This window comes from Vombatus ursinus, unplaced genomic scaffold (genome assembly GCF_900497805.2).
Source record: "Vombatus ursinus unplaced genomic scaffold, bare-nosed wombat genome assembly UNPS02011334.1, whole genome shotgun sequence".
Taxonomy (NCBI): domain Eukaryota; kingdom Metazoa; phylum Chordata; class Mammalia; order Diprotodontia; family Vombatidae; genus Vombatus; species Vombatus ursinus.
Window position 1 is genome coordinate 2729179 of NW_020951112.1, and position 14683 is coordinate 2743861.

Here is a 14683-nt window from a genome sequence, read left to right on the forward strand (position 1 = left end):
AAGTCTTAAATGTTCCAATGACAGCATCATTTCTTCTTAAAGGCCATCATTTTCAACAGTAACAACAATAATAATGACTTTATAAAATGCTTTGAAGTCTGCCAGGTGCATTATAGTCAACTGGCCTTCCCAACAGTCTTGTGAGGTAGTTATCCCAAATATTATTTTCTGTTTTAAAGATAGTGAAATGAAACTGAGGCACAGAGACACTAAGTGACTTTCTCATGGCCATGTTACGAGAGTCAAAAGCAGAACCTGAATCTTAGTCTCTTAGACTCCAAGTCTAGTGCTCACAGAAATGAAGAATTTAAGAAATGAAAAGGACATTCTAACCTTTTGCATCAACCTATCCCTGGAAAAGAATCCCTTCTACAACCATACCAAACAAGTGGTCATCCAGTCTTAGGCCTGACGATCTCCACAGATGGGGAACCTACCACCTCCCGAGGAAGTCCATTCCACTTTAGACAACTCTTGATTGTTAGGAAGGTTTTCCTGACATCAAGCCTAAATTTGCTTCTTTGCAACTTCTGTCTCTGTCTTTCTCTTGCTTCTTCCCTCTGAGGCCAACAGAACAAATCTAATCACTTCTCTATGTGATATTCCGCCAAACACTTGAAGACAGTTACCATTTTCTTCCTGAGTCTTTTTTTCTAATACGCCATGCTACCTCTCACTTGAGCAAAAAATGAAAGAATATTTTTTCATACTCAAATCACAGATTCATTTTCAACCCTTTGTGGAAAAACCAATATTCATGAAGTAGGTTTTATTTCTAGTTTAATCACCCATTGGACAATGCCACAACTTGGGACATTCACACAAATTTCTGCTGTCTCACCTATGTCTTTGGCTCTCGAAGCTAAAGGTCGCCTCCACTGTGTCACAAATTTGTATGCATCCAGTCGGATTTCAATAATGTTGTTCAGTAAGGCCAGGAGTGGTGCCAAGGGGAAGGCTGCGACAAAGATAGTGGTGAAGCCAAACTGAAGAACTAGAAAAGGGAATGGAAAAAGATCACAACATCGTAGGTTTTTCAACCCTTCCTTGCAGAAGGCTCCTGGCTACCAGATACTATTAGAGCTGTCATTGTTCTCAATGTGAGAACAGAGGGGAGAGCTTTTCCCAGTGGGTAATTTAATAAGCATTTGTTAAGCACCTACTGTGTGCAAGGACCAGTGCTGGGGATAAAAACAAAACAAAACAAAAATGAAACCTTTTCTGCCCTCATGCAGTTTACATTCTATGGAACAGTATAATTTCAGGTGATATATAGAAATAGATATTTGAACTACAGATCCTGAAGCTAAAACAACTAGGTTAGAGATTTGGGGGGAAGGATAGCTAAGCTCATCTTTTTTCTTTTTTAGTCATCAAGATAACAGACTAGTTGTTGGAATGACCTTTCCCTTTCTACTTGTTTGTTTCACTTTTAGGCCTTCCCAGTAATCCAGTTGTGATTAAACAATGATTAATAAGAAGTAGCTAATGTACCAGCTGGAAAGAAAGTTGGGGGGGTATCTATTTTTCACAATGAGAACATGAATATTGTTCAACATAAATGGGAGAAAAGGCTTTTTGGAAAATAAAGGCCCATGGAAGGCATGTCTCCATGACAACAACAGTTCCCTGAAAGATGGAAGAATATAGTTAGTTAACTGGTTGTTTTTGGTCTACATGACACCAAAGAATGGCTCGATGGAGATGTTTCCAAAACCAAATACTAGTGAGCCATCTGAATTCACTACACTCATCCAACTGTTTTAGTGTAGTATAGACAATTCAGTTTAACAAACATTTACTGAGTCTCAAAGGCACTGTGCTAAATATGGGGAATGGAAAGATGAATAAACATGAGGCCTGATCTCAAGGAGCTTACAAATGGAGTTACAGGATATCATATGGACACCAATAGCTGCAATTTCTATTTACTAATATGACCAAGAGAAATCCACCTTAAGTGCTATGAGAAATTTGAGAAGGAAATAGTTACTTCCAGTGTAAAGGATCAGAGGACCTTCCTGGACCTTGAAGAAAAGAAAGGATTTCAACCAGTAAGGATTCAGGAGGGAAAGAAGGAAAGGTAGATAGTTTCTTCTGTGCATTGCAAATGACATGAACAAATGCATGGGCTTAGGAGAAGGCAAGAAGCATGAGGAGTGATGAGTGGTCCAATCTGACTGGCCTGTAAAGTATGTGAAGAAGAGTAATGGGAGATCAGGCTGGAAAGTTGGGTTGGAACCAGATTGTGGAGAGCCTTGGATGATATACTAAGGGTTGTATTTTGTAATGTGTGAGGAAATGGGGAGCCATTGAAGATTTCTCAACAGTGGGGTGATATAGTCAGCTATGCATTAGAAACCTAAGTTAGATAGCAATGTGAAGAATGGTTTAGAGATGGGAAGAAGATAGCTTGGGTATGGGAACACCAGTTAGGAGGCTGTATAACAAAAGTCCAGGAAAGAGGATGAGACTCTAAGCTGGGTAGTGACACTGGAGATGGAATGGAGAAGACAGATAAATATGACAGAAGGAAGACGTGCAGGGATCTGGTGAATCAGAGAAGACTCCAAGAAATCCAGTCAGGATAACAAGGAGGAGGATGGTGCCATTAACATGAATAGAGAGATCAGAGAGAGGCAGATGTGCAAGGTAAGGTAGTCAGTGGAGTTTCAGGTGCCAGCAGGCCATCAAGGTAAAGATAGTCAAACAAGCACCATTTATTAAATACTTCCTTTTGGAAGGCACCAAGGTAACGGTTGGGGATAGAAGTAAAGGAGAAACCTGCCCTCAAGGAGCTTATATCCTAACGGCGGAAACAACAAGTAAACATAGGAGTATAGAGGGTATGTGCAAAATGAAGACACGATTACATTCACATAAACAGTTTCAGAGTTAGGAGATTTCTGCGGCCGTGTAGTCCTACTCACACTTGAAAAAGAACATTCCATAAAATGTACCTGACAAGTCGTCCAGCTTTGGCCACAACACTTCCAATGGGGGAAAATCACTACTTTCTAATGTAGCCCATTCCATTTCTAGGACCCTCTAATCTTGGCAGTTTTTTCTTTCATCAAACCTTGGATTTACTTCTTTGCAACTCTAACTCCTTGCTACTTGTTCTGCCTAACAAATCTGATCCCTCTTCTGATGACAGCCCTTCAAAGTCTTGAATGATTTGCCTTCCTCCTTCTCTTCCCCCCAAAACTTCTCTTCTTAATGGGAAATTAGATCATAGATTGAGAGCTGGGACCTTAGAGATCATGTCCAACTCTTTCAATTTACAGATAAGGAAACTGAGGCCCAGAAAAATTAATGGCTTGCCTAAGGTGACCTACTAACTGGCAGAGCCAGGATTCTGTGTCCCTGAGTTTAGTGTTTCTCCCACTGCACCATGCGGCTGGCCCATTCTTGGTGTCTTTGACTAATTCTTATACTGCGTGGACCTGAAGCCTTTCAGTTTCCTGGGTGCTTTCCATGTCGAAGTCCTTTCTAAAACGTAGCACCCAGAATGGAGTAGCTCCTTTCACCAAAACTCACAGTTTTGGTTTCTAGTCCTCTTATGATTGAAGTTTGCTTCTTCCAGATAATCTAGTTTGTCAGTGTCCTCCTTAAAATGTCACCTAGAACCAAGCATAATACTCTGAGTGTGTTCTGACACCCAGATTATCACTTTTCTGTCCTTGACATTATACTTTCATTTTGGTTCGAAATTGAGTTTTTGCTAATAACTTGAAATTAATTATATGAACTATGTAGGAGTTAATATTTTAGAGAAAGCTTTAATTACACATGGGCTTAATGCATAAAAGGATAAAACTAGAAAGCTCTAAAATTGTAATTTGGCCAGATGTAGGGAGGTCTCTGTTGCACACTGAGTGACATTTCATCTAACTGGCCTATTTGTCCTGCCATATTTTTTGAAGGAATATAATGAACTTTTATGAAATTTGGGACAGTTGATCTATATTATATTACATGAGAAGTGGGATTTATATTTCTGTCAACCAATTTGAAACAACATGATAACCAAGAAGTTTTTCAAATGGGCAGAAACTTCTATAGTTTTTACTACATTTCCATGAAATCTGGTACTTTGAGAGAAGCTACAGATATAGACTTACAGAAATAAAATTTGACTTGAAAGGGACTTTAGAGGCTTCTAGTCCAACATCTTCATTTTATAGATAAGGAAACTGAAACTCAGAAAAATTAAGTGACTTGCCCATGGTCACACAGCTAGTAAGTGTCTGATGCCAGATTGGAACTCGTGAAGACGAGTCTTCCTGACTCCAGGCCCAGCTCTCTTACGCATTACACCATCTGGCTGCCCCCAAGTATCCTGGCACTACTTAGCAGACCATTTAGTTCCTTCCCCTTTCAGACTGTAAGTTCGGAAAGATCAGCAGCTATGTTTTATCTGACCTCGTTTCTCTCCCAGTGTAGAGTAGGTGCTTAATGACTGCTGAAGAATGAGTGGTTGAAGAGATAATTGCAAAATGAACAAATGTAGTTAGAATGTATCCACAGTGCTTCTTTGAGTCACCTAAGATGCAAAGATATTATGGGAAACTTCATGGACACATGTTTAATAAAAGTTATTTCAATGATGTCAGAAGTCCCTCTTTCAGTGCAGGTTGTCAACTTAAAGTCCCAGAAAGTTGTCATTCACTGGCTCACTGTCACCTACTGGCTCACTCAGCCAGTAGGTGTCGGAGGCAGGACTAGAAGCCAGGTCTTCTGGCTGAGGCCAGCTATCACTCTGCTCTGCCATACTGCCTCTCTGACATACTATATAAATGTAGAAAGGATTCAGGTTGGGTCTGCACTGGACTGCAGTGGACAGATGAAACCAAGAATATAAAATAATAAAAGTAACTTGGTTGCTTGAGATCCATCTACATGGTACACCTCCATTATGGGAAGAGAAATAATTCCTTCCCTACTTCTGCTATGGGAATCTCCCTTTAGGAAATAAGGTAGATTCTTTTTTCAGGGGTAGAAGAAGAGGAAGGGTGCTGTCAGCACAGCTGTCTATTATATAAATACTATCAACATCCCTTTAGTGCTTAGAATTTAAAATTAGAAGATGACATGTACAGTGGCAAACTGACTGTTCCCAGTAATTACTTTTTCTTCCTCAGTGTCTTCAGAAATTCCAGGCATGCTGTTTGCTACCTCCCAGCTCACACTCCACATCAGATGCCCTGAATCTCCTGAGGATGGCTCCACTCAGAGTTCAACTCATTGACTGGTGAGCCCTTGCCTGCAACCACCATATCCTAAGTCCCAGACATGCCGCCACTTACCTTCTGGCCTCCTCTCCACACCAGCTGCTTTGCCCTGACTTGGGTACCCTCTTTCCCCCTCTCCCACATGCTTTCCAGCTCCCTTCATGTGTTGTCTCCCCCATTAGAATGAAAAATATTTGAGAGATCATCTTGCTTCCATGTCCGTGTGTTCGCAGGCTTAACACAATGCCTGGCAAATTGTAAGCACTCTTCCTTTCTTTCTTTTTCTCTCTCTTTCTTTCCTTTTTTTCTTTTTCTTCTTTCTCTTCCTTTCCTCCTTCCCTTCCTTTCCTTTTTATCCTTCCTTCCCAGCTTCTTTCCTCACATCCATCCATCCATCCATCTATCCATCTATATCTATTATTTATTGGGGAAGAAGAAACAGTGCCGCAGTGCCTTCAAATGAGTTTGTTCTATTAGTAAACTGCATTAATTAAATTCTGCATTAATGTTCAATTTGATTTCAACTTAATGTTACATCATCCAGGCATCTTGCACCTGAAATTCCAAAAACATCAGCATATATTTGGTGCATAAGCCATCCAAAAACCATAGTACATATCACTTGGACTTTACTAGTGTCCAAAAAGACTTAGTTGTGTTTTTTTTTTTAAATAGAAAAAGTATCCTAATGGGGGAAAACTTTTAAGGACGCATTCTGAATTTAGTCTCTTAGAGAATAGTTCCTTTTAAATGTAAGATGAGTCTAGTTTTTCTTGGGCCGATAAGGAGAATTCATTTTGACTTGGTTTGCTATCTTTTGATAACTCATTTCTGTTCACCAGTGACTTTGAAAGATAAGAACATTGTACTCATTCTGGAACACTTTGATACCTGTCCATTTGCTGTCAAAAACAAATTTAATAGATTTTTACCCCTTTGTGTTGAATTGTGTGCTCTTTTTGCTACAGTGAAGACATAGCGTTTCTTAAAGTAATAATCCTAGCGATCTGGAGCTGCAAAGTACCTCGGAGACTACCAGTTCAAATCCCTCATTTTACAGATGAGGAAACTGAGGCCCAGGAAAGGGAAGCAGTCTGTCCAAGTTCATTGGGGTGAGAGTGGGCTCAGGTCCTCTGCCTCTAGAAGGCAGTGCTCCTTCCTCTGTGCCATCTGGGGTGTGCATCATTAGAAGCTCCTTGAGAACAAGGGCCATGGCTTATCCAGTTTGGTATCCCCGGCAGCACTTAGGATGGTGCCCTGCACACAGTAGGTGTGTGTTTGTTTGTTTTTTTGCCATACTACCAGTCAAACATCTTTCTAATAAGAGGAGTAGATTTAGGTAAGAACATCTCAGGGCTAAAATTTACATTTTAAAAAATAGGCAAAAGAAATTGTCCATACTCATTTCTAGGTATTCATCAAAGAGCCCATAAGCATTCATGGGCTGCAGGTTATAGTCCCTTTCCCATTGTGGGAAACTGGTTTTTCTCTGTGTGCCTTGCTCTTGACGGACTTTTCTCCTCGTCCACCAGTTCTGAATTAACCTGCATGACAAAAAAATCAATTTGGGAAAAAAAATTTGTATTTATAAACGACTTTCCAGGGCCCACAGGAGTCAGTCACCATATGCAAACACAGTAAAAGAAGAAAAGAAAGACTGAAGAGCATGCTTGAGACAAGGGAAGGAGGACTTGGGCTTTGGGGCCATGGTGCTGGTGACACCAGTGTACAACAAGGAGTCCACGGAGGCCGCTCGCCGTCCTTGACAAGATGCTTTGGGTACATCATCTCAGAGCTTCACCACAACCCTGGGACATAATTCCAACCAGTAGACCTGATATTCCTTTCACTGGCAGATGGAACCCTGAGGCAGTCGTGGGTGCAATACAGAGAGTGCTGGGCCTGGAGTCAGGGAGACCTGAGTTCAGATTTGGCCTCAGACACCAATTAGCTCTGTGACCCCGGGCTGGTCACTTAACCTAACTCAGCCTTAGTTTTCTCATCTCTAAAATGGGGATAATAATAGCACCTACTTCCCAGGGTTGTTGTGAGGATAATATTTGCAAAGAACTTTGTGAATCTTAAAAGGCTATATAAATGCTAGTTATTGTTTTTATTATTACTCTTAATTTTACCACTGCAGATCCTCACCTATTCTGCAACTTAATATCTTAGGGCATCATCGTCACCTCCCAGGTAACACTTGTGTTGTGGAATTATCTGGTATGTTTATCTGTACCTGCCAAGTCTCCTGTTGCACTCCCTAAGGGCAAAAACACCGCCCTCTTAAAGATGAGAAAACTGGCCCCGAAGAGGTGTTGTCTTGCCCATAAGTGGCTGATCCAGAGCCTGAGCCCAGCCCTTCGGACTCCAAAGCTAGGCCATATTCATGTTCCATTAGCCCACGAATGCTGCAGGCCACCAGACCAGTGGGGAGCACTAACCGTGGCCCCTTGGCTGCCCTTCACATTTTGGATTTGTGAGTGCTGAGCCTACTGGAGTCCTTCCTCACATTTTATCATTCCTAGTCTTTGTTGCTGCATGATGGCCATGGGCTGTCTAATGGAGAAGGAAGTGTGTGTGGAGAACGTCCACCATTAGGTCAGCAAGGTAGTGCGGTGGATAGAGTGCTGGGTCCTGGAGTCAGGAAGACCCGAGTTCAGATGTGTGACCCTTGGCAAGTCACTTCACCTCTGTTTGCCTCAGTTTCCTCATCTGTAAAATGGGAATAATAGCACCTATGTTGTAGGGTTGTTGGAAGGGTCAAATGAGATGATAAGTGTAAAGCTCTTTGCACAGAACCTGGCACATAGTAGGCTCCATATGAATGTTAGCCGTCATCGTGGTCATCTCTCCCATTATTAGCTCAGTGTCTGCATCATCTAGCTTAAGCCACTTAACTAAGGTGTCAGGGTCAGCTTTATCCCTGAAGCTGCAAGACACAAAGAAAGAAAAATAGAGGGTATGGAATCAGTGCTTCACCTGGGGGAAGCTTAGCAGAGGAAGAGGGTGGGATGACTGCATGGGCTGGATGGAGAATGGTGGGGAAGGGAAACACTGAGGCAGGTGGAGGGCTGGCAAAAATAAGAAACTGGGAGCATGAAAAAAAAAGGCCCTCGAATTCACTGACTTTGTAGTAGACCTCAGGCTAGGACAGTTAGTCTGGGACTCCTGACTTCTGTGACATTCTTGAATTATTTGTAGTTTGAACAGACTTTCCATGAGGAGTTTTTTAATTGAGAAAATATTATTATGGTTAGTAATTTAAAAGAGACGACCTTGTTTTTGACCTTTTCTCTTCCGGTACCTTAAGAAACTGGAGAAGGTAAAGCAAAGGCTTATCACACGGGACTTGGGAGGTAGAAATGAAGATACCAAACCACTTTCTGATGCAAGAGCTGCTGAGGAGGTGGGGGTGACTTTCTAAGCTCATTGTTGCTGTTAGTGGCCTCAGCATGGGAGGAAAGAGGAGAAGGCCAGGGGTATGATAACATCATCTTAATCGTTACGGAATGTCCTAATAAAGACCCACAACACAAGCCAACAGGAGTGGGGGAAAAACAGGAAGAGACAAAGCATTGCAGATTTAGATCCCCCTGGAAATTAACTGTCTAAAACTGCAGACAGAGCCAAATTAAAAGGTTTTATTTATTTAATTTTAACAAAGAAAGAGCTCACGATAAAATAGAATTGTGTGTGTGCGCCATCATAGACTTGCATTATTTCCACTTGGAGATCATTTTATTATTAGTTAAAATCAGTGAGCTGTTCAAAGGACATCTTCTGGGTCTGTTTTTTGTTTTGTTTTTCCTATTCCTTGAACTCTTCCTCACCCCCATGGGCTCAGAGGATTGTAGACCCAGAGTTAGAAAGGACTTCATAGGCCTTTTGTCCCGACCCTCTTATTTTACCAATGAGGAAACTGAGGCGTAGAGCATATAAATGATTTGCCCAGGGTCACACGGGCAACGTACATCAGAGGTGAGATCTGAACCCTGGTCATCTGCTGTGTTATAGAATGACCGTCTTTCCATCTCCTCCTAAACAGCTGCAGGAAGCGCACAATGCACAGTCTTTCTGCTGTGAAGGTCATGATCAAGCCTGGGTGTAGAATGGATGGGGGCGGGGTGGGGGGAGGGCCAATGTGGGAGCTCAGAAGTGCTTCGCTTAAAGGTTCTTCGCAGGTTAAGCACCAATTTTACCAATCTCTTTGTTATTTAGAAAAATCAAAGGATAAAAGGCAGTGTGTTATGATGTAGAGTGTTGGCTTTGATGTCGCAGGGCAGTGCTTAGCATAAAGTAGGTGATTAATAAATAAATGTCTGTTGCCCGCTCTGAATATCCATTTCCTCATCAAGGAAGCGTAACAGACCAGATGACCTCTGAGGTCCCGTGCATCTCTAAATCTATGGTCCTAATGATGGCGGACACGTACGGCGCTTGGGTGTTCATAAAATACTCTAGTACATTCTCCGCTTGGGCCCTTCCTGCCCCTGGAATCCTGTGGTGTAGTCTCAGCCCTGTTTTCCAGATGCAAACACTGAGGCTCAGAAAGGCTCAGTGCCTCTTCCATCATCATATGGCTAGTGTGGGTCAGAAGCAGAATCATGGATTTTGAGCTGGAAGGAATGGTGGAGGCCGCTTAATTCACTCCCCTCACTTTTACATGTGAAGAAACTGAGCCCCAGACGAGTGAAGTGGTTTGCCCAAGGTCACAAGGTGGTGAATGGCGGAGCCAAGATTCAAACCCAGGTCTCTCCTGGCTCTAAGGATGGCTCTCTTTGCACTGTATCACCGTGTCTCTTGCCATCGCTCTGGCTGGTGGCTGCTACTGAGTCTTCTAAAACAGGCCCTCCCTTCCAGAATCCCAGGAAGCACTTAGAGATGTGCTCTGCCCCAATGGCCAGCTGCCCCCGGGCCCTCTCCTGGGCCATTCACGCGGGGCAGTGGGCCCTAAGACCAGGATGTCTCTCGTACTTACGGGTAGCCAAGCTCCATGAAATTGTTCCATGTCTGCTTTAGCACCATGATGATTCCCATTTGCATACAGAGATCAATAAGGCATCCGCTAGGGTGGCACTGCAATGGAGGCAAGCATGCAATCCCATTAGATTGTAAGTTCCTTGAGGGCAGGGCCTGTCTTTTGCCTCTTTTTTATATCCCCAGTGCTTAGCGCAGTGCCTGACACCTAGTTTACTTTTGTTTTTAGTCATGTTCAACTCTCTGTTACCCCATCTTGGGGTAGTTATTGGCAAAGTTACTGGAGTGGTTTGCCATTTCCTTCACCAGCTTATTTTACAGATGAGGAAATGGAGGCAAACTGGGTTAAGTGACTTGACCAAGGTCACACATCTAATAAGTTTCTGAGGCCGGATTTGAATTCATGAGGATGAATTCTCCTGACTCCAGGCCTAGTGCTCTATCTGCTGTGCCACTGAGCTGCCCTTGGCCCGCGACAGGCACTTGATGAATGTTTATTGAATGACTAAGGAGAGGAGAACCAAATCTGTTCCCTTCCTCCCTCCCTTCTTCCTGGACCTCCTCAGCTTCTCACAACCCTTGTAGGGGAAGAAGGCTATACTTATATGTCCTCTCTCCTCTTTGATTGTACCCTTGGTCAAATGCCCAGATTAGAGAAGTAGGGCTTATTATGGGCTGGGGAACTGGAGTTGTAAGTATATAAATGCAAATATATACACACATAACCAATACATTTTCTCTATATAAAAATCCTATATATACAGATACATACATGTATACATGAATGATTAGGTTATTATATGAATAATTAAATTAGCATCCTCTTTACTTTTCCCCCCTATCTTGCCCCACTGAATTTGCCTCTGGCATAAGAATTCCCAGTTACAATTCTGCCCAAATCAAGGACTTTGGTTTACCCTTTCCTTTCTTCCCCGCCCCCCCAGTGTTACTTATTGGAAGGCTGTGGGAAGTCGGGCACCCCAAAGAGAATACAGACCTCTTCTAGTCTCCACCTGTTTATCAGCCTCAGATAGGCACCTGGGTGTCCTGTAAACCTTCAACACAAGAGACCACATTAATACGCAGCACACAATTCATGCTTGACGTAGTCTCTAGCTCCTCTTTCAAAATAAATCCCTGAAAAGGATGGCGCCACATCAAAGACAGCTAGCTAAGCCCTGTCTTTTTCAGGAATAAGAGCAACCTTTGGGGAGTCACTGCCACATCCTAGAACTTTCACAGCGTTTCGTCTTGTTGCCCATAGGCAGAGACCAGTTCTCCCCTTTTGTTCCAATGTAACATTCACTATTTAGCATTTGATATAATAGCAAAGGCTAGGCAAAAGTGCAGGGTCTCCTGACTACAAATGTGCTTGGAACTTGGATGGGGCGTGTGTGCCTATGCCTTACAAGCACAGGCTGGGCCTTTCCCCTTAGGACAGTGTTACCTCTACTAAGCATGCGGGTGCTACTGACCCCCTGGAAGAAGCATTTTTATAAACTGAGTCTTGTATATGATACAATTTTTGTACTTCCTTGAACTGGCTTTTGGTGGCAATGTCAATCACTCCTGGGAAATTAAACAATTTGGCTAGAATTCCACGCTGGTTAAGCCGATAACTGGAGAGCTAATACAAATCACATCATTATCTACCCCTGGCATCCTCCCTCATCCTTCTTTACTGCCTTGTCCCTTCCTTGTTTCTCATAGCAGGCTCTGGTTGATGGGTTCATGAGTCCGGTGGGTCTGGGCACTTCTCAAGCTGGGAGGGAAGGTCATTTGGTAGCTTCTGTCAGGCCCATTCACTGTGACTCAGTTTCTCCTGATGTCAAATCTGCCTTGTGATTTCTCCTGTTCTTTTAGTTTTGGAGATTTACACTCCTCCTTTTGTGAAGAACCCTGACGTTGGCCTCAGACCCAAGTAGCCGATTTCACTGAGTGGACAGGACATGGGTGGTTTAAAGATCTGCTGTTCACAAATGAAAGTGAAGTGACCTCTGCTTATATTAGGCAGAAAAGCCGTAAGTGGAAGTTTTAGAATTTTGAGAGGAGATAGAGGGGGTGTCCTTGATTATGGGGGGGTTGGGAGGATGGGGTAAAGATCCTTTTTCCATTCTTTTAACAGGCCAAAGCAAGGTTAAGATGGCAGCTGCTCAACCTAATTCCGGCACTGGGCACTGTTGTATCATACCAGTTGCCTTAATGGGCTTCATTTCTTTTGTAATTAACCCATGGTCCTTCCTGAGAAGGACAGTTTCCTAATTTCTCTTCCTTTCCCGTCCTTTCTATATAACTAATTTCTAGGACTTTTTTATCCTTCCCCAATCCCAAAGGCATAAAGCCCTGATGTATTCATGAAAGGATCTTTCCAGTGATCTCTGACCTCAGGCCAGGAAGCAAGGGGATGAGGCAACTGACTGTTAATGATGGACCCAAGGTCAGGCAGGGAGTGTCAGAGGAGGGACTGGAACCTAGGCCTTTGACTTCAGAACCAGAGCCCCTTCTATTTTGACCACGCCGCCTTCTCCCTCTGTTTCTGGGTGTCCTCTCTGTTGCACCCTGTTATAAAAAGGCTTTAGGAGCTACAGATTTCCCCCAGAATTCTGGTGCCAAGTTTTGCAGTAAAACTGTGGTGTGCTTAAATAGGAGCAGTTTGGGTTTTCTTCTCCAAGAACCCTGGATGCCAGGACAGCTCCTTGGGCCCCAGACCTCCCCCCTGTACAGAAATGTCACCCGTGCCCCGACTACCCAGAGGGGGGTGTCTCAGCTCAGCCATGTGCCCATTCTCTGCTCTCTACAAAGGAGGAGATGCACGGATCCAAGTCCTTACCTGCCAAGGAAAAATGCGATGTAAAAGGTAGAGCTGTTCAGATTGACAAACTGAAAAAGAAACATTTTCAAAGTGAAGCTGTTCTCCCACTCAGACTCGGTGCGAGGCTGCTCTGTGGACAAAGAGGGAGCAGACGTTGAGAGCCTTCATCCGGCCCTACAGCTTCCTTAGCTGGGCCTGCTGACCAGCACCTCCCTCGCAAAGGTCCCACCACACTGCCCTTCTGGCGCAGACCCACGAAGCCCATTCGAAATTAACTGCTGACTGGGAGAAACAATACAAATGCAGATGAAGAAGAAACCTTATTAACCCATCAAAGACTTAGCAGAGTAATCTTAAAAAGTTGTCTAAGGCATAGAGGGATCCTTTCATTTTTGTACCATCTCTCCCAGACCTTGGACAGGCAATTAATAAATGCTTACTGGTTGACTGTAGGAGAGGTTGAGGAGCTTGACCTGGGCCACCTGGCTAGTCAGCGTCAGAGGGGTGATTTGAACCCAGGTCTCCTTGATTCCTAGCCCAGCCCCCTATTCACTTTGCCATAGCTGCCATTTGCAGTGTTGATATTCAGATTCTGTTGTCTCTGTTGTCTGAAAAGCTGTCTAGCTCAGTGTGAGTTACTTGTCCTCTGCTTAACTTCTGGCCGAGGGTCTTTCTGGGTCACCGCCACTCTCTAAAGGCCACCTCCTAAGTTTGGGGTATTTGTGTGTGTGAGAGTGTGGAACCTGAGTTGGTGGAGTAATTGCCAAGTGACAGAATGGCAGGTTCCCCTAGTGTTGAAGTCAAGGTAAAAAGTGCTGGGAGAGCAGCGTAGGTCCTTCCCTGGGGTCCCGGGTTAACCTTACCCTTCATCCCTGAAATGTCATGGAGTAGACATCCTTTTCTTTTGTCTTTTGTCCAGTGGTGTGTTGATAAATGTTTAACAACCAGCTCTCCCCCCAAAGGTATGTAAATGTATTCTTCATTTTTAACATTTTCTCTGTCACATGAGGGTAGACAAGAAGCAGAATAATAAGTCAAGTTCCAGTTGGTAGAGTTTGCCAATTTCTGAGGTGTAAGTAAGTGCTCACACAGTAGATTCAATAATCAGCTGGTTCTGGCACATTCCTGCTTTTTGTCCTTGGGAGATTGTAAACTCCTTGTAGCCAAGAACTGTATCTTATTTGTCAGTTAGGAGGAGCAGTGAATGGACCGCCTGACTTAGAATCAGCAAGCCTTGATTTCAAATTCCGCCTCAGGTATTTGCTAGGTAGGAGAATCTGGGCAGGTTACCTAACCTCTCAGTGCCTCAGTTCCTCATCTGTAAAATGGGGGCAGGTGAACTAGATGGCTTCCTAAGGTCCCATCTAGCTCAAAATCTACGATCCTATGATTGTTCCTGGCCCCTAACCCAGTTTCTCCTAATAATCAAGACTAAGTGCTACGATAAAAAGACAGGGGCAGATTTGCCATCTACCCAATCCCTCAATCTCTTTGACATTCGGGCCTTTTCTGTTCCCAGTCTCTGGATTCAGGCTTCTGCCTCTTGAGTTTTTGTCTCTGATGCTAGGAATGTGTTCCTTCCTTACCTCTCTCTTACATTCCCTTGCTTCCTTAGAAACTCACTTCATGTACCACCTCCTCCAGGAAGCCTTCCCCG

General features: G+C 43.5%; 1 protein-coding gene across 1 annotated transcript in view; it reads right to left on the minus strand.

Moving 5' to 3' along the window:
- The window catches only part of ANO4 (anoctamin 4), a 416340-nt gene that overhangs the window by 19483 nt on the left and 382174 nt on the right, over positions 1–14683 (minus strand). Inside the window, exons 21-25 of the mRNA XM_027855801.1 lie at positions 13045–13156; positions 11212–11269; positions 10216–10313; positions 6636–6778; positions 789–994 (exon numbers count right to left, since the gene is read on the minus strand). Coding sequence (XP_027711602.1) covers positions 789–994; positions 6636–6778; positions 10216–10313; positions 11212–11269; positions 13045–13156 — 617 coding nt within the window. The remainder of the gene's footprint in view (positions 1–788; positions 995–6635; positions 6779–10215; positions 10314–11211; positions 11270–13044; positions 13157–14683) is intronic.